Source organism: Babylonia areolata, chromosome 35, assembly GCF_041734735.1.
Source record: "Babylonia areolata isolate BAREFJ2019XMU chromosome 35, ASM4173473v1, whole genome shotgun sequence".
NCBI classification, from domain to species: domain Eukaryota; kingdom Metazoa; phylum Mollusca; class Gastropoda; order Neogastropoda; family Buccinidae; genus Babylonia; species Babylonia areolata.
The window spans coordinates 23740516-23761267 of NC_134910.1; the positions used below are offsets into that span (position 1 = coordinate 23740516).

At 44.8% G+C, this 20752-nt stretch overlaps 1 protein-coding gene across 1 annotated transcript in view; it reads left to right on the forward strand.

Annotated features, from left to right (window-relative positions):
- The first annotated feature begins 247 nt into the window (after window positions 1–247).
- The window catches only part of LOC143278075 (thromboxane-A synthase-like), a 28552-nt gene continuing 8047 nt past the window's right edge, over window positions 248–20752 (forward strand). The window contains exons 1-7 of the mRNA XM_076583108.1: window positions 248–300; window positions 4146–4280; window positions 7703–7805; window positions 10925–10977; window positions 11966–12062; window positions 15455–15574; window positions 17305–17396. Coding sequence (XP_076439223.1) covers window positions 4231–4280; window positions 7703–7805; window positions 10925–10977; window positions 11966–12062; window positions 15455–15574; window positions 17305–17396 — 515 coding nt within the window. The 5' untranslated portion in view covers window positions 248–300; window positions 4146–4230. The remainder of the gene's footprint in view (window positions 301–4145; window positions 4281–7702; window positions 7806–10924; window positions 10978–11965; window positions 12063–15454; window positions 15575–17304; window positions 17397–20752) is intronic.

The following is a 20752-nucleotide window of genomic DNA, read 5'->3' on the forward strand; positions in this document are numbered from 1 at the left end:
CCACAGGCCCCGCCCACACGGCACGTGACTCCTGTGTCACCTGTCAATCAATCAGCCACGTGACTCCTGTGTCACTTGTCAATCAATCAGCCTCTTGCTGCAATGGACAGGACCCTGACATGGCATCACGTGACACGTGTGAATCCACTGTCATCTGTGTGTGTGTGTGTCTGTGTCTGTGTGTGTGTGTGTCTGTGTGTGTGCTATAAATGTGCATGGAACATGGAAAGGAAATGCAAACGTTTGAAAAGCAAACAAGAGTTGTCATTCAAGGAGTGTTTCTAAGGAAGTCAGATTGAGGTCAGCCATTTTGTCTTGTGACCTTTTGTCTTGTGACCTGACATTGGAGTTTTGGGGGGTCTGTGTTCCATTTTTGAAAAAAAATCGTTCTTTTTTTCAGTCCGACCACAAAACATCGTCCTGATTTTCGAAGATATCAATGTGCCATTCGTTAAAAGGAAAATGTGCACTCCATGAAAATGAGAAAACCGGTCATGGTCAATGAAAAAAGAAAATTCTATCCTTGATTACAAGGAGAAATCGAAAATTTTCAAAGCGTCATTGATGGAAAGAAATTCGACGTTTGGTTAAAAAGGGAGAACGATTTGCCAAGAAATATCTGCCTTGAATTAGCTCGCTTGAGAACGCTTTGCAGTGCCAGTGACATCAAGAACTCTCTGGTGCTGAACGTCCAGTTGTGAATTATTTAGTTTTCGAGTGATATAAAAAAAATTACACGAGTGTTTAAAAAAAACAAAAACGGAAGAAATAAATAAACAGTTTGCACAGAAAACGCAGTATCGAATTCGTCCATCTGAGTTTCAACGATTTTGTGCGCGATTGATAAAGACTAAAATATGTGATTGAATTTAATTCAGAAAATGATAATGATAAAATAAGTTTTTAAAAGTTTCAGTTTCAGTAGCTCAAGGAGGCGTCATTGCGTTCGGACAAATCCATATACGCTACACCACATCTGCCAAGCAGATGCCTGACCAGCAGCGTAACCCAACGCACTTAGTCAGGCCTTGAGAGTTTATATAAAAGGAAACTTTTTTTTCCCAGTTTTTAAAAAAGGAAACAAAATATGGCTGGGAAATGTAGTACTTAATTCTTTGATTTTCGAAGAACTGATAATGCGACTGAGTCAAAGAAAAATTCCAAGGCTGACAGAGAGTGCTCTGAATTTCTCCCCCCGCGTTGCTGCTGATTGTATAAATATCAAATTTGATGATAATAATGATGATGATGATAATGATGATGATTATACACATATAAGTTAAATAAAATGATAATTATGATAACAATACTGATAATAACAATGATGATGATAATGATAATACTAATACTAATGCTGATACTAATACTGCTACTACTAATAATAATGATATGACAACAGTAATAATAATGCTAGTATTAATCATAACAATAATCATCATCATCATGTTGCTAAAAATCAATAATCATCATCATTATATTGCTAAAAATCAGTCCAAACATTGTCCTTTAACTCTTTGGAAACAGATGAGGCAGTTGTAACTTATTCTGCCAAAAGCTAAAAACAAAAAACAAAAAAAATTAATGTAGACGATCCAGTACAAAACAGAAATAAAGAATATCAACACCTTCAGATTGTTTGTTTTTTTGTTGTTGTTGTTGTTTTTATTCCACTGGTCGCGCAGTAAATTGTAAACCGAATGACGAACGACTAGAGTTTTCCCTCTTTTTTTTATTAAAAAAAATTTTTTTTTAACCAGTTGTCGGCCTTTACGTGACGTGACAGCACAACAAGAAGTGACATCAGCAAAGCCCGGATGTCTGTCACCGCGCGGTGAGGGGGAAGGAGGGGGGAGGGGGGGAGGGATACACAGAAAGACACACAGACAAAGAAAAATGACAGGAACAAAGACGGGCTGGTCAGGGGAGATTACTTACGTCCTCTGGCTGAACCTCCACCTCCACCCACCACCACACCAATCCGCCCAACCCTGTTCCCCCTCCACCCCACCCCCCTCCCCCACCACCACCCCTCAACTCTCAGTCACAGAGGCAGCGTGAGATGAAGGGGAGAGAAGGCGGAGGAAACCTGCACTGAGTGACTATCCCTGACCTGTACTGAGTGACCATCTCTGACCTGTACTGAGTGACTATCCCTGACCTGTACTGAGTGACCATCTCTGACCTGTACTTTTAGGGCTGTGTGACCATCCTGACCTGTACTTTTAGGGCTGTGTGACCATCCTGACCTGTACTTTTAGTGCTGTGTGACCATCCTGACCTGTACTTTTAGGGCTGTGTGATCATCCTGACCTGTACTTTTAGGGCTGTGTGACCATCCTGACCTGTACTTTTAGTGCTGTGTGACCATCTCTGACCTGTACTTTTAGTGCTGTGTGACCATCCTGACCTGTACTTTTAGGGCTGTGTGACCATCCTGACCTGTACTTTTAGGGCTGTGTGACTGACCTGTACTTTTAGGGCTGTGTGACCATCCCTGACCTGTACTTTTAGGGCTGTGTGATCATCCTGACCTGTACTTTTAGTGCTGTGTGATCATCCTGACCTGTACTTTTAGTGCTGTGTGATCATCCTGACCTGTACTTTTAGGGCTGTGTGACCATCCTGACCTGTACTTTTAGTGCTGTGTGATCATCCTGACCTGTACTTTTAGGGCTGTGTGATCATCCTGACCTGTACTTTTAGGGCTGTGTGACCATCCCTGACCTGTACTTTTAGGGCTGTGTGACCATCCTGACCTGTACTTTTAGGGCTGTGTGACTGACCTGTACTTTTAGGGCTGTGTGATCATCCTGACCTGTACTTTTAGGGCTGTGTGATCATCCTGACCTGTACTTTTAGGGCTGTGTGACCATCCTGACCTGTACTTTTAGGGCTGTGTGACCATCCTGACCTGTACTTTTAGGGCTGTGTGACCATCCTGACCTGTACTTTTAGGGCTGTGTGACCATCCTGACCTGTACTTTTAGGGCTGTGTGACCATCCTGACCTGTACTTTTAGGGCTGTGTGACCATCCTGACCTGTACTTTTAGGGCTGTGTGACCATCCCTGACCTGTACTTTTAGGGCTGTGTGACCATCCTGACCTGTACTTTTAGGGCTGTGTGACCATCCCTGACCTGTACTTTAGCGGTGTGTGACCTAGATGAATGACCGTGTCAGATTTCCAGGACAGTCCTGCAGATAAAGAAAGGACTACCTGTGGGCCTGGCCGTCCTGTCAACTGCCCCCTCCCCCACCTCTCCCCCCAAACCACTGCTTCACACACAACGTATCTCTCCCGGCCTTCACGGCTTTTTGGTGACCGAACAGGAGTCAGCTTTTGGACCGAGTGGGGTGTAAAGACTGTACGCGGCAGCTGACGTCAACACGCACACGACCATAGTCTTAAAAGGGGAAAGGAACCCAAAGCAGTTCAGTGACTGAGGAAAGTGCTGGGGACCACAGTGGTACATTTGTTGTGAAAACTGTGGTCCGTGTTGGTGTGGAAAAACACCGTGCTGGGATTGAGAGGAGAATCCTACACAGCTGGTGCAGTTCGTCAACAGGGTTGTCCAGTCTGGTTGGTGCAGTTTGTCAACAAGGTTGTCCAGTCTGGTGGGTGCAGTTTGTCAACAAGGTTGTCCAGTCTGGTTGGTGCAGTTTGTCAACAAGGTTGTCCAGTCTGGTGGGTGCAGTTTGTCAACAAGGTTGTCCAGTCTGGTGGGTGCAGTTTGTCAACAAGGTTGTCCAGTCTGGTGGGTGCAGTTTGTCAACAAGGTTCCCAGGTCTGGTTGGTGCAGGTTGTCAACAAGGTTGTCCGGTCTGGTTGGTGCAGTTTGTCAACAAGGTTGTCAACAAGGTTGTCCAGTCTGGTTGGTGCAGTTTGTCAACAAGGTTGTCAACAAGGTTGTCCAGTCTGGTGGGTGCAGTTTGTCAACAAGGTTGTCCAGTCTGGTTGGTGCAGTTTGTCAACAAGGTTGTCAACAAGGTTGTCCGGTCTGGTTGGTGCAGTTTGTCAACAAGGTTGTCCAGTCTGGTGGGTGAGGACAACACGGAAGGGCAACAGGTGACGTGTGTGGTGTGTTGTGAGTGACAGTGTTCTCAGCAACAACCTCACGGCAGCCACTGTCTGTGTTTCTGACCAGTCCCCAGCCAACTCCTAACAGTCCTCAGCAAGGCAACGGCTGTCAGAAGACACGTGCTGTTGACGGCATCAGCTGTGGTGACGTCATGATGTTGCTGGGAGTGTTACTCATCGTGGCCGTTCTCCTTATCTACAGGTTTGTCATCATCGTCATCATCATCATCATCATCGTTGTCTTTGTTATTGTCGCTGTCCGCTGTAAAACCCGTCATTGTGTTATTGCTCACGTCACAGTCATCGACATGATCATCAGTCAAGCTTCTTATGTCATCATAGTCGTCATCGTTCCTGTTATTCTTATCATTGTCGTTGTGATCAGCATCATCATCGCTATTACCATACGTCAAACAAAAGACAAAACACACAACACCCCCAACACCCCCGAAACAAAAAAAAAGCAAAAAGAAATATCGAAGTTGGAAAGTTGAACAAACGCATCATTGCCAAGTGGTCGTCATTGTCATTCTTATCGTCATCACCATCATTGTCGTCATTGTCATTCTTATCGTCATCACCATCATTGTCGTCATTGTCATTCTTATCGTCATCACCATCATTGTCGTCATTGTCATTCTTATCGTCATCACCATCATTGTCGTCGTTTTCATTCGTTAAACAACAAAAATATACATCGGTCGTTAAACAGCACTGACAAGAAAACCACCATCAACATCAACAACAACAACAACATCAATCATACATTAAACAGCAGCAACAACAACAACAACATTCATCATACGTTAAACAGCAGCAACAACAACAACAACATTCATCATACGTTAAACAGCAGCAACAACAACATCAACATTCATCATACGTTAAACAGCAGCAACAACAACAACAACAACATCAATCATACATTAAACAGCAGCAACAACAACATTCATCATACGTTAAACAGCAGCAACAACAACAACAAACTTCAATCATACCTTAAACAGCAGCAGCAACAACAACAACAACATCAATCATACATTAAACAGCAGCAACAACAACATTCATCATACGTTAAACAGCAGCAACAACAACAACAAACTTCAATCATACCTTAAACAGCAGCAGCAACAACAACAACAACATCAATCATACATTAAACAGCAGCAGCAACAACAACAACAACATCAATCATACATTAAACAGCAGCAACAACAGTCATCATACGTTAAACAGCAGCAACAACAACAACAACATCAATCATACATTAAACAGCAGCAGCAACAACAACAAAACATACAACATCATACAATAAACAACAAAACAGATACAAGAAACAAGACAACAACAACAACAACAACAAATCAACATACTAAACAGACAACAACACAACTCACAAAAACAACAACAACAACAACAGATCACAAGAAAAACACAACAAACAACAACAACACAACAACAAGAACAAAAACACGACTCACAAACAACAACAACAACAACAACTACAAAGAAACAAGCAACAACAAACAAAACAACAACTACACAAAACAACAAAAACACAGACTCACAAAACAACAACAACAACGATCACAAGAACAACAACAACAGACTAACAACAGAAAAACAACATCAACAAACAACATACAACAACAACAACTCACAAACAAAAACAACAACAGACAACAAACAACAAAACAACAACAACAACAACAACAAAACACAACAAAAACAACAACAACAACATACAAAAACAACAACAACACACTCACAAAAAACAAGCAACAACAACAACACAACTAACAAAGGAACAAACACAAACTCACAACAAAACAACAACAACAACAACAAAACAACAAACAACAACAACTCACAAACAAAAACACAACAACAACAACATACACAAACACAAACAACAACAACAACAACAGACTCACAAAACAACAACAAACAACAACAGACTCACAACAACAAAACAACAAACAGACTCACAAGAAACAACAACAACAACAACAACACAGACTAACAAAGGAAACAAACAACACAACAACACTCACAAACAAACAACAAACAACAACAGACTACAACAAACAACAGACTCACAAACAACAACAACAACACAGACTCACAAAGAAACAAGCAACAACAACAAACAACAGACTAACAAAGAACAAACAAACAACATCACAAACAACAACAACAACAACAACAACAACAACAACAACAACACACTCACAAACAAACAACAACAACAACAACAGACTCACAAAGAAACAAACAACAACAGACTCACAAAGAACAACAACAACCAGACTACACAAAGGAAGCAACAACAACAGACTCACAAACAAACAACAACAACAACAGACCACAGAACAACAACAACAACAACAACAGACTCACAAAGAACAACAACAACAACAACAACAGACTCACAAACAACAACAACAATAACAGCAGACTCACAAAGAAACAAACAACAACAGACTCACAAAGAAACAAGCAACAACAACAACAACAACAGACTCACAAACAACAACAACAATAACAGCAGACTCACAAACAACAACAACAATAACAGCAGACTCACAAACAACAACAACAATAACAGCAGACTCACAAAGAAACAAGCAACAACAACAGACTCACAAAAGAACAACAACAACAACACCAACTCACAACCAAAAACAACAACAACAGACCTCACAAAGAAACAAGCAACAACAACAACAACAGACTAACAAAGGAACAAACAACAACAGACTCACAAAGAAAAACAACAACAACAACAGACTCACAACCAAAAACAACAACAACAACAGACTCACAAAGAAACAAGCAACAACAACAGACTCACAAAGAACAACAACAACAACAACAGACTCACAACCAAAAACAACAACAACAACAGACTCACAAAGAAACAAGCAACAACAACAACAGACTAACAAAGGAACAAACAACAACACTCACAAACAACAACAACAAAAACAACAACAACAACACTCACAAACAACAACAACAACAACAACACTCACAAACAAAAACAACAACAACAACACTCACAAACAACAACAACAACACTCACAAACAACAACAACAACAACACTCACAAACAACAACAACAACAACAGACTCACAAAGAAACAAGCAACAACAACAACAACAACAGACTAACAAAGGAACAAACAACAACACTCACAAACAACAACAACAACAACAACAGACTAACAAAGGAACAAACAACAACCTCACAAACAACAACAACAACAACAACACTCACAAACAAAAACAACAACAACAACACTCACAAACAACAACAACAACACTCACAAACAACAACAACAACAACAACACTCACAAACAACAACAACAACAACAACAACACTCACAAACAACAACAACAACAACACTCACAAACAACAACAACAACAACAACACTCACAAACAACAACAACAACAACAACAACAACACTCACAAACAACAACAACAACAACAACAACACTCACAAACAACAACAACAACAACAACAACAACACTCACAAACAACCACCTTGAACAAAGAAGCAAACGCCAACCACGAGAGAAAGAAAGAACACTAAGGAGATGCTGTATGGCTTGTCCAGGTACGTGAGGCGTCACTACCAGCAGCTGTCACTGGACGGACTGCCCGGACCCACCCCCACCCCCTTCATCGGCAACCTGGCTGAGTTCGCTGACACCTCGCAGGTGGACGCTTCATTCTCTGCTCTCACGGCTGTCCACTGGGCAACGTGGCGCAGTGGTCAACACGCTCAGCTGCCAGTTTACACAGTCCGTGAGGGTGTGGGTTCCAATCCCGCCCTCTCCCTTTCTCCCAAGTGTGACTGCAAAATCAAACTGAGCGTCCAGTCTTTCGGATGAGACGATGAACCGAGGTCCCGTGTGTAGCACGCACTGGCGCACTGAAAAAGAACCCATGGCAACGAGAGTGCTGTCTTCTGGCTAAATTCTGTAGAAAAAAATCATGTAACGCTATGCTTTGCTGTTGATTACTGAATCAGTAATGATCATATTTCAGTGTTGATTACTGAATCAGTAATGATCATATTTCAGTGTTGATTACTGAATCAGTAATGATCATATTTCAGTGTTGATTACTTAATCAATATTAATCATGATATAGTGTTAATTATTGAATCAGTAATGATCATAGTTCAGTGTTGATTATTGAATCAGTAATGATCATATTTCAGTGTTGATTATTGAGTCACGAATGGATCATAGTTTAGCCTTCATTACTGAATCAAGGATTGATGACAGTTCAGTGTTGATTGCTGAGTTATGGGTGATCATAGTTCAGTGTTGATTACTTAATCAATATTGATCATAATATAGTGTTGATTACTGAATCAATAATGATCATAGTTCAGTGTTGATTACTGAATCAATATTGGTCATGATATAGTGTTGATCTGAGCACATCACTCCTCTTTTGCAACATCTCCACTGGCTCCCTGTCTCACACCGAATAAAGTACAAGATCAGCACTCTATGTTATAGATGCATTCACAAAACTGCCCCTTCCTATCTCTGCAGCTGCCTTCATCTCTACACTCCATCTCGCTCACTACGATCGGCCTCGGATCCACTCTGTTTACGCATACCCAGATTCAAACACTCGACTGTTGGCCGCCGTTCTTTCTCTGTTTCTGGACCTTGCGATTGGAATGAACTTCCTTTTTCGCTTTGTCAAGTCTCCACACTCAGCTCTTTCAAGTCTGGCCTTAAACCCACCTCTTCCCAAAATAGCCTCCCTTGCCTGCCCTTCCTTGTCTTTAGTTTCTACAGTATTAGAGTTATGCATGCGTGTGAATGACTGGTGCGAAAGCGCTTTGATTTGTCTCTGCACAAGATCCAGCGCTATATAAATACCATTATTATTATTATTATTATTATTATTATTAGTGTTAATTCCATGGAGTCTCCCGCCGGACCGACGGATGAGTAGGCAGGCAGGATTATCTGTCGGTGTGTGTCCTCATATGGGAGAAGAGGCGGAATATGGATGCGCAGCACTTCCCACAGGTGTTGCAAGGGAAAACGTCTTCAGAAGTTGAACCCTGCTTCCTTCTCTCACACTTCTCCTTAATGGCCATCGTTCTCTTGTTTTCAAACGCCACAAGAGCACAGCATCCTCCAGCGAGAACGGTCAAGTTCCCAGGAAGCGATGTCTATGTCACAGGCTTTGAGGTTTGTCTTCAAGGTGTCCTTGAAGCGCTTGCAGGATCTTCCAAGTTCACGGTGGCCTTCCTTCAGCTGGCCATACAAAAGCATCTTCGGGATCCTGCTGTCTGCCATGCGGACAACATGTCCTGTCCAGCGTAGCTGGCACTGGATCAGCAGGCTTTCGATGCTGGGCAGGCCGCTCCTCTCTAGGACCTGGAGGTTGGAGACCCTGTCTTGCCACTTTATGCCGAGGATCTTTCGTAGGCATCTCTGGTGAAACTGCTGAAGTTGTTGAATGTGACGGCGATACGTCGTCCATGTTTCACAGCAGTGCAACAAGATGGTCAGCACAACAGCTCTGTAGGCTTTGATTTTGGTGCTGAGCCTGATGCCTTTGTTGTTCCACAGCCTGTTGTTGAGTCTGCCAAAGGCGGAGCTGGCCTTGGCGATGCGCAGCGTCACTTCTGCATCAAGGGCTCCGTTGCTGCATAGGGTGCAGCCCAGGTAGCAAAACTTGTCGACTGACTTGATCTCTGTGTCATTGATCTTGATTGCAGGTGGGGGGAGGCACTGGCGTTCTGTGAGCTAGCTGGTTGGTACATAGACTCGGTCTTGCTGAGGGTGATGGTGAGTCCAAAGCACCTGCAGGAGGTTGAGAACCTGTCCATAGGGAACTGTATGTCCTCATGGGTGTGTGCAGCAAGCGTGCAGTCATCAGCGAAGAGGAACTCTCTCATCAGTGCCTCAAACAACATGGACCTGGCATGGAGTCGCCGCAAGTTGAAAAGTTTGCCATCTGTGCGAAACTGAATGTAGATGCCCCGTTCACAGTCTTGGAAGGCGTCAATCAGCATGGCAGAGAAGAGAATGGAGAATAGTGTGGGTGCCAAGACGCAGCCCTGCTTCACTCCATTTACCACAGGGAACGGATCCGACATGTCAGTATTTTCATGTACTCTCGCCTGCATGCCATCGTGGAAAGACGCAATCAGCTGGATTAAGCTCTCTGGGCAGCCGAACTTTAGGAGGATCTTCCACAGACCATGGCGGTTCACCGAGTCAAAGGCTTTAGTCAGGTCCACAAAGACCATGTGGAGCTCCTTGTTCTGCTCATGGCACTTCTCTTGCATCTGGCGTACGGCAAACACCATGTCACATGTTCCCCTGCCTGAGTGGAAGCCGCACTGTGCTTCAGGGATGGCTGTGTTGGAGACATGGTCAACCAGTCTGTTCAGTATGATGCGGGCGAAGATCTTGCCGCCGATGCAGAGGAGAGAGATTCCACGGTGGTTATCGCAGGATGTCAGCGCAATGAAAGTGTTTGAAAATTCACCCTTGTACAGGTTACAGCACTGACTTCTCTTGGGAACATGTTCGTTCATTTGACATGGTCACAAGTATCACAACTGTTCTTCGTTCAAAGTGTTTTACAGTTTTCTTTATTCATCGACGTGATCTCTGTTTCTTACAGGCCCTGGTATTGTCAGTAAAATTGTGGTATTGTCAGTAAAGTTATTTCCAGAAACTAATTGAGTAAAGTTGTGGAATTATCAGTAAAGTTGTGGTATTATCAGTAAAGTTGTGGAATTCTTCCAAAGTTATTTCCAGAAACTAATTTTCCTCCCTCTGTTTTCTTTCAGACTCCGTTGGACACGTTTGTTCGTCTGTCGCGGAAATATGGAAAGGTGTTTGGGTAGGTGACTCTTGATCGTAATTGTTGTCAGCATGGCTTGGTGAGCTGCCATGCAGATTGGAACGTTGATTGTACTGGTGTTAGAGAAAGGTGATGATTAGGACGTTGATTGTACTGGTGTTAGAGAAAGGTGATGATTAGAACGTTGATTGTACTGGTGTTAGAGAAATGGTGATGATTTGAAGATTGATTATACAGGTGTTAGAGAAAGGTGATGATTAGAACGTTGATTATACAGGTGTTAGAGAAAGGTGATGATTAGAACGTTGATTATACAGGTGTTAGAGAAAGGTGATGATTAGAACGTTGATTATACAGGTGTTAGAGAAAGGTGATGATTAGAACGTTGATCATACAGTTGTTAGAGAAATGTGATGATTTGGACGTTGATTATACAGGTGTCAAAGAAAGGGTGATGATTTGGACGTTGATTATACAGGTGTCAAAGAAAGGGTGATGATTTGAACGTTGATTATACAGGTGTTAAAGAAAGGGTGGTGGTTTGAACGTTGACTGTACAGGTGTTAAAGAAAGGGTGGTGATTTGAACGTTGATTATACAGGTGTTAGACAAAGGTGATGATTTGAACGTTGATTATACAGGTGTCAAAGAAAGGGTGATGATTTGAACGTTGATTATACAGGTGTTAGACAAAGGTGATGATTTGAACGTTGATTATACAGGTGTTAGACAAAGGTGATGATTTGAACGTTGATTATACAGGTGTCAAAGAAAGGGTGGTGAATTGAACGTTGATTATACAGTTGTTAGAGAAATGTGATGATTTGGACGTTGATTATACAGGTGTCAAAGAAAGGGTGATGATTTGGACGTTGATTATACAGGTGGTAAAGAAAGACATCATGTGTACATGTAGTATGACGTAATATGTTCAGGTACTATGACGTAATATGTTCAGGTATTGTGACGTAATATGTTCAGGTACTATGACGTAATATGTTCAGGTACTATGACGTAATATGTTCAGGTACTATGAAGGCTGGTGCCCCTCCATTGTGGTATCTGACCCGGTGATGATTGAACAAATCCTTGTCAAGTATTTCCATTACTTCGACGGCAGACCTGTCAGTATATCCTCTCTCTCTCTCTCTCTCTCGCTCTCTCTCTCTCTCTCTCTCTCTCTCTCTCTCTCTCTCTCTCTCTCTCTCTCTCTCTCTCTCCCTCCCTACCTGTGTGTGTGTGTGTGTGTGTGTGTGTGTGTGTGTGTCCCAAATCTTTTGGGGAAAAATGTTGTGTGTGGTGTGCGGTGGTGTGTTGTGGTGTGTGATGGTGTATGGTGGTGTGTGATGCTGTATAGTAGTGTGTGCTGGTGTGTGATGGTGTGGTGGTGTGTGATGGTGTGTGATGCTGTATAGTGGTGTGTGATGCTGTATAGTGGTGTGTGATGCTGTATAGTGGTGTGTGGTGGTGTATAGTGGTGTGTGATGCTGTATAGTGGTGTGTGGTGGTGTATAGTGGTGTGTGATGCTGTATAGTGGTGTGTGATGCTGTATAGGGGTGTGTGGTGGTGTATAGTGGTTTGTGGTGGTGTACAGTGGTGTGTGATGCTGTATAGGGGTGTGTGGTGGTGTATAGTGGTTTGTGGTGGTGTACAGTGGTGTGTGATGCTGAAAAGGGGTGTGTGGTGGTGTATAGTGGTTTGTGGTGGTGTACAGTGGTGTGTGATGCTGAAAAGGGGTGTGTGGTGGTGTATAGTGGTTTGTGGTGGTGTACAGTGGTGTGTGATGCTGAAAAGGGGTGTGTGGTGGTGTATAGTGGTTTGTGGTGGTGTACAGTGGTGTGTGATGCTGAAAAGGGGTGTGTGGTGGTGTATAGTGGTTTGTGGTGGTGTACAGTGGTGTGTGATGCTGAAAAGGGGTGTGTGGTGGTGTATAGTGGTTTGTGGTGGTGTACAGTGGTGTGTGATGCTGTATAGGGGTGTGTGGTGGTGTATAGTGGTTTGTGGTGGTGTAGAGTGGTGTGTGATGCTGTATAGTGGTGTGATGCTGTATAGTGGTGTGTGATGGTGTAGAGTGGTGTGTGGTGGTGTGTGATGCTGTATAGGGGTGTGTGGTGGTGTATAGTGGTGTGTGGTGGTGTGTGATGCTGTATAGTGGTGTGTGATGGTGTGTAATGCTGTATAGTGGTGTGTGGTGGTGTAGAGTGGTGTGTGGTGGTGTAGAGTGGTGTGTAGTGGTGTGTAATGCTGTATAGTGGTGTGTGGTGGTGTAGAGTGGTGTGTGGTGGTGTGTGGTGGTGTAGAGTGGTGTGTGATGCTGTATAGTGGTGTGTGGTGGTGTGTAATGCTGTATAGTGGTGTGTGATGGTGTAGAGTGGTGTGTGATGCTGTATAGTGGTGTGTGGTGGTGTGTGATGCTGTATAGTGGTGTGTGATGCTGTATAGTGGTGTGTGGTGGTGTGTGATGCTGTATAGTGGTGTGTGGTGGTGTGTGATGCTGTATAGTGGTGTGTGATGCTGTATAGTGGTGTGTGGTGGTGTAGAGTGGTGTGTGATGCTGTATAGTGGTGTGTGGTGGTGTGTGATGCTGTATAGTGGTGTGTGGTGGTGTGTGATGCTGTATAGTGGTGTGTGATGCTGTATAGTGGTGTGTGATGCTGTATAGTGGTGTGTGATGCTGTATAGTGGTGTGTGGTGGTGTGTGATGCTGTATAGTGGTGTGTGGTGGTGTGTGATGCTGTATAGTGGTGTGTGGTGGTGTAGAGTGGTGTGTGGTGGTGTGTGATGCTGTATAGTGGTGTGTGGTGGTGTAGAGTGGTGTGTGGTGGTGTGTGATGCTGTATAGTGGTGTGTGGTGGTGTATAGTGGTGTGTGGTGGTGTACAGTGGTGTGTGGTGGTGTGTGGTGGTGTATAGTGGTGTGTGGTGGTGTGTGGTGCTGTATAGTGGTGTGTGATGCTGTATAGTGGTGTGTGGTGGTGTGTGATGCTGTATAGTGGTGTGTGGTGGTGTGTGATGCTGTATAGTGGTGTGTGGTGGTGTGTGATGGTGTATAGTGGTGTGTGGTGGTGTGTGATGCTGTATAGTGGTGTGTGATGCTGTAGAGTGGTGTGTGGTGGTGTGTGATGCTGTATAGTGGTGTGTGGTGGTGTGTGGTGGTGTATAGTGGTGTGTGGTGGTGTGTGGTGCTGTAGAGTGGTGTGTGATGCTGTAGAGTGGTGTGTGGTGGTGTGTGATGCTGTATAGTGGTGTGTGGTGGTGTGTGATGCTGTATAGTGGTGTGTGGTGGTGTGTGGTGGTGTAGAGTGGTGTGTGGTGGTGTGTGATGCTGTATAGTGGTGTGTGATGCTGTATAGTGGTGTGTGATGGTGTAGAGTGGTGTGTGGTGGTGTGTGATGCTGTATAGTGGTGTGTGGTGGTGTAGAGTGGTGTGTGGTGGTGTGTGATGCTGTATAGTGGTGTGTGGTGGTGTATAGTGGTGTGTGGTGGTGTGTGATGCTGTATAGTGGTGTGTGGTGGTGTATAGTGGTGTGTGATGCTGTATAGTGGTGTGTGGTGGTGTATAGTGGTGTGTGGTGGTGTGTGATGCTGTATAGTGGTGTGTGATGCTGTATAGTGGTGTGTGGTGCTGTATAGTGGTGTGTGGTGGTGTGTGATGCTGTATAGTGGTGTGTGATGGTGTAGAGTGGTGTGTGGTGCTGTATAGTGGTGTGTGGTGGTGTATAGTGGTGTGTGATGGTGTAGAGTGGTGTGTGGTGGTGTATAGTGGTGTGTGGTGGTGTGTGATGCTGTATAGTGGTGTGTGATGCTGTATAGTGGTGTGTGATGCTGTAGAGTGGTGTGTGGTGGTGTGTGATGCTGTATAGTGGTGTGTGATGCTGTAGAGTGGTGTGTGGTGGTGTGTGATGCTGTATAGTGGTGTGTGATGCTGTATAGTGGTGTGTGATGCTGTAGAGTGGTGTGTGGTGGTGTGTGATGCTGTATAGTGGTGTGTGATGCTGTATAGTGGTGTGTGATGCTGTAGAGTGGTGTGTGGTGCTGTAGAGTGGTGTGTGGTGGTGTGTGATGCTGTATAGTGGTGTGTGATGCTGTAGAGTGGTGTGTGGTGGTGTGTGATGCTGTAGAGTGGTGTGTGGTGGTGTGTGATGCTGTAGAGTGGTGTGTGGTGGTGTGTGATGCTGTAGAGTGGTGTGTGGTGGTGTGTGATGCTGTAGAGTGGTGTGTGGTGGTGTGTGATGCTGTAGAGTGGTGTGTGGTGGTGTGTGATGCTGTATAGTGGTGTGTGATGCTGTATAGTGGTGTGTGATGCTGTATAGTGGTGTGTGGTGCTGTAGAGTGGTGTGTGGTGGTGTGTGAATGCTGTATAGTGGTGTGTGGTGGTGTGTGATGCTGTATAGTGGTGTGTGGTGGTGTGTGATGCTGTATAGTGGTGTGTGGTGGTGTGTGATGCTGTATAGTGGTGTGTGATGCTGTATAGTGGTGTGTGATGCTGTAGAGTGGTGTGTGGTGGTGTGCACAGAACTGCTGGCCCTTCCAGCAAGGAGCTGAGCAGTGCGCCCTGCAGAACCTGAACGGAGGGCAGTGGAAGAGACACCGGGAGGTCATCGCCTCTTTCTTCAGGACCTCCAACATCAGACAGGTCGGCACCACCACCTCGGGCCTGGTGGGGGAGGGGGTGATGGGGGGCTGGGAGGGGTGGGGGTGGGGGACGGGGGAGTGGATTGTTTTGTGTAGGTCTATAATACATTGTTCTATTAATTCCATGCCAAAAACGCCCTCCTGAGATTTCCAAAATGGGGAATCACTGGGTGGAATATAAGAATAGACCAACATTATATCGTTATTTGTAGAAAGCGGTTCTTTGTGCATGTTTACCACCACAGTGTTAGCAGTGTCAGTCTTAATTCTTTCAACGAAAGCAGCAAATGATTTCCTGATCATCACAATGACCCCGCCAGAACGTCTCCCTTCATGGGACACATTTTCTGCTTTTGACGTGAAAATTAAGAAGTCTTTTAAGACCAACGATTCAAAGTGTGATGCGATGAATGTTTCAGTGAGACATAGAAAATCATGAGAGATAAGAAAATTAACAAAATCATTGTTCTCCAATTTCTGTAGGAGTCCATTGACATGATAATTTTTTTCCAAATTGATCTTGGCTCTGTCTGTGTTTTTTTGTGTGTGTTTTTTGGGGTTTTTTTTTTTTTGGGGGGGGGGGGGGTTGTTTGTTTGTTTGTTTTTTTAAACAGGATTTAGACAAAAAAACTAAAGTTTATAAAAACCTTTTGGGTGGTAGTTGAATCCTCTTTGTTTTGACACGACGTTTCGGACCATAGGCCCGTTGTCAAGTGATGAGAACAGGACAGTGTGAACAGGAAAGCCTATGTGAGGAAAGGGTGATGACATCTCACTACTTTCTGTTTTGATGGGCCATGCACATTGAACCAGAATCAAAACATGGAGAAAGGTGGCAGAATGGAGACACTGAACTGTCAACACAGTGTCCGTGACGGGGTGGGTTCCCATCCTTCTCTCCCCCTTTCTCCCAAGTTGGACTGGAAATCAAACTGAGCGTCTGGTCATTGGGATGAGAGGGTAAGCCAAGGTCCCGTGTGCAGCACGCACTTGGCGCACTGAAAAAGAACCCATGGCACACACACTCTCTCTCTCTCTCTCTCTCTCTCTCTCTCTCCACACACACACACACACTCTCTCTCTCTCTCTCTCTTCCTCCCCCCCCTCCGCCCTCCCCCCACCACACACATACACACACACACACACACACACACACACACACACACATATCTATATGGAGTGATAGCCTAGAGGTAACGCGTCCGCCTAGGAAGCGAGAGAATCTGAGCGCGCTGATTCGAATCACGGCTCAGCCGCCAATATTTTTTCCCCCTCCACTAGACCTTGAGTGGTGGTCTGGACGCTAGTTATTCGGATGAGACCATAAACCGAGGTCCCGTGTGCAGCATGCACTTAGCGCATGTAAAAGAACCCACGGCAACAAAAGGGTTGTTCCTGGCAAAATTCTGTAGAAAAATCCACTTCGATAGGAAAAACAAATTAAAAAAAAAAACTGCACTCAGGAAAAAATACAAAAAAAATGGGTGGCGCTATAGTGTAGCGACGCGCTCTCCCTGGAGAGAGCAGCCCGTATTTCTCACAGAGAAATCTGTTGTGATAAAAAGAAATACAAATATATATATATATATATATATATATATAATGTGTGTGTGTGTGTGTGTGTGACGCTGGTAAGCCTGGTGCAGCGTATATGGATTCACCCGAACGCAGCGGCTCCTCCTTGAGAAACTGGAAAGGGTGTAAATTATTTGGATGTTTTCCTGTCTTTAGATGTGGCCTCGGATCCAATCCGCGGCTGCTCGCTATGTGGAAAGACTGGAAGGGAGAATGAGAGAACATCCTGAGGGGTTTGACTTTGTGGAGTGAGTTCCCACCTGTTCCTGTTTGTCGTCAATTTGTGGATATTGGTAGAGTCCATATTGGATATTGTGTGTGTGGGAGGGGGAGAGAGAGAGAGTGTATGTGAGCGTCTGTGTGTGTGTGTGTGTGTGTGTGTGTGTGTGTTGTCTCCAGTTTAACGTCTTTCCACTTGAAGTGATATCAGACGGGGGGAAAAAAATGAGGGGGTGGTTGTGTGTGGTTGTGTGTGTGTGTGTGTGTGTGTGTGTGTGTGTGTGTATGTGTGTGATAGTGAGTGTGTGTGTGTGTGTGATAGTGAGTGTGTGTGTGTGTGTGTGTGTGTGATAGTGAGTGTGTGTGTGTGTGATAGTGAGTGTGTGTGTGTGTGTGTGTGTGTGTGTGTGATAGTGAGTGTGTGTGTGTGTGATAGTGAGTGTGTGTGTGTGTGTGTGTGTGAGAGATAGTGAGTGTGTGTGTGTGTGTGTGTGTGTGTGTGTGTGTGTGTGTGGTTCAGTCTGTCAGCTGACAATAACTCTGCACCCTGTCAGTGCGTGGACCGGTCACTGACTCCCTGACCCCTCGTGACGTCACCGTGACCAGTCAGCTGAAGGACGAGAAGGGGGGGCAGGGGGAAGGGGGAGGGGGGGGGTAAAGTACAGCTGACCTGGATCGCCAACCTGACCCAGATTACTCAACACCGTCAGTGTGAGGGGAGAGTGAGGGTGGGGGAGGGAAGAGGGGTGTGGAAGGGGGAGGAGGAGAGTTGGGGGGGGGGGAGGGGGGAGTGGGTAAAGTTCAGCTGACCCAGATATCGCCAAACTGACCATGATTTTGTCAAAAACGCCGTGCCAGGGGAAGAGGGGAGGGAGGGGTGGATGGGGGACTTTCAAACCATAACAACGTGTCAATGGTCCATGGTGTTCAGAGGACTTTCAAACCACAACAACGTGTCAATGGTCCAAGGTGTTCAGAGGACTTTCAAACCATAACAACGTGTCAATGGTCCAAGGTGTCCACTGGACTTTCAAACCATAACAACGTGTCAGTGGTGCAAGGTGTTCAGAGGACTTTCAAACCATAACAACGTGTCAATGGTCCAAGGTGTTCAGAGGACTTTCAAACCATAACAACGTGTCAATGGTCCAAGGTGTTCAGAGGACTTTCAAACCATAACAACGTGTCAATGGTCCACGGTGTTCAGAGGACTTTCAAACCATAACAACGTGTCAGTGGTCCAAGGTGTTCAGAGGACTTTCAAACCATAACAACGTGTCAATGGTGCAAGGTGTTCAGAGGACTTTCAAACCATAACAACGTGTCAATGGTCCAAGGTGTTCAGAGGACTTTCAAACCATAACAACGTGTCAATGGTCAAAGGTGTCCACTGGACTTTCAAACCATAACAACGTGTGGTCCAAGATGTTCAGAGGCCTTTCAAACCATAACAACGTGTCAATGGTCCAAGGTGTTCAGAGGACTTTCAAACCACAACAACGTGTCAGTGGTCCAAGGTGTTCAGAGGACTTTCAAACCATAACAACGTGTCAATGGTCCAAGGTGTTCAGAGGACTTTCAAACCACAACAACGTGTCAATAGTCCAAGGTGTTCAGAGGACTTTCAAACCACAACAACGTGTCAATGGTCCAAGGTGTTCAGAGGACTTTCAAACCACAACAACGTGTCAATGGTCCAAGGTGTTCAGAGGACTTTCAAACCATAACAACGTGTGGTCCAAGATGTTCAGAGGCCTTTCAAACCATAACAACGTGTCAATGGTCCAAGGTGTTCAGAGGACTTTCAAACCACAACAACGTGTCAGTGGTCCAAGGTGTTCAGAGGACTTTCAAACCATAACAACGTGTCAATGGTCCAAGGTGTTCAGAGGACTTTCAAACCACAACAACGTGTCAATAGTCCAAGGTGTTCAGAGGACTTTCAAACCACAACAACGTGTCAATGGTCCAAGGTGTTCAGAGGACTTTCAAACCACAACAACGTGTCAATGGTCCAAGGTGTTCAGAGGACTTTCAAACCACAACAACGTGTCAATGGTCCAAGGTGTTCAGAGGACTTTCAAACCATAACAACGTGTCAATGGTCCATGGTGTTCAGAGGACTTTCAAACTATAACAACGTGTCAATGGTCAGAGGACTTTCAAACCACAACAACGTGTCAATGGTCCAAGGTGTTCAGTGGACTTTCAAACCACAACAACGTGTCAATGGTCCATGGTGTTCAGAGGCCTTTCAAACCATAACAACGTGTCAATGGTCCAAGGTGTTCAGAGGACTTTCAAACCATAACAACGTGTCAATGGTCCAAGGTGTTCAGAGGACTTTCAAACCATAACAACGTGTCAGTGGTCCAAGGTGTTCAGAGGACTTTCAAACCATAACAACGTGTCAATGGTCCAAGGTGTTCAGAGGACTTTCAAACCATAACAACGTGTCAATGGTCCACGGTGTTCAGAGGACTTTCAAACCATAACAACGTGTCAATGGTCCAAGGTGTTCAGAGGACTTTCAAACCATAACAACGTGTCAATGGTCCATGGTGTCTAGTGGACTTTCAAACCACAGGCCCCCGGCAGTGTGTTACTAACCGAATTTCATTTTTTTTTAAGTCATGTTTTATGCATTTTACTTAATTGCTTATCTGTATAGATGCCATATGATATTTTGATGTTAATGATTCACACGAACCGTGGGTTGGCTTCAAGACCTGGTCAGGGCGGTGGGGTCATGCGTCAGTCAGGCAACGTTGTGTTGGAGATGTGGATGAGGGTGGCACAGTGGTTAAGGTGCTCATCTGCTCATCCCTCCGTGAGGGTCAGGGTTCGAATCCCGCTCTCGCCCTTTCTACCACCTTTCACAGGAAAATCAAACTGAGCGTCTAGCTATTCGGATGAGATGATAAACCGAGGTCCCGTGTGCAGCACGCACTTTGCGCACTGAAAAAGAACCCATGGCGACGAGTGTTTGTCCTCGGGCAAAATTCTGTTGACGAAATGCACTCTGATACGTACATCAATACAGAATTATGCAGGTACTCCAGGCCTGACGAAGCACGTTGGTGTTATGCTGCTGGTCAGGCATCTGCCTGGCAAATGATGTTTTACGGATCTGTCCGAACGAATTGAGGCCTCATTGAAACTTCAAGTGAAACTTAACCATCAGTCATATATAGTGGAGTGATGGCCTAGAGGTAACGCGTCCGCCTAGGAAGTGAGATAATCTCAGTGCGCTAGTTCGAATCACGGCTCAGCCGCCGATATTTTCTCCCCCTCCACTAGACCTTGAGTGGTGGTCTGGACGATAGTAATTCGGATGAGACCATAAACCAAGGTCCCGTGTGCAACATGCACTTAGCGCACGTAA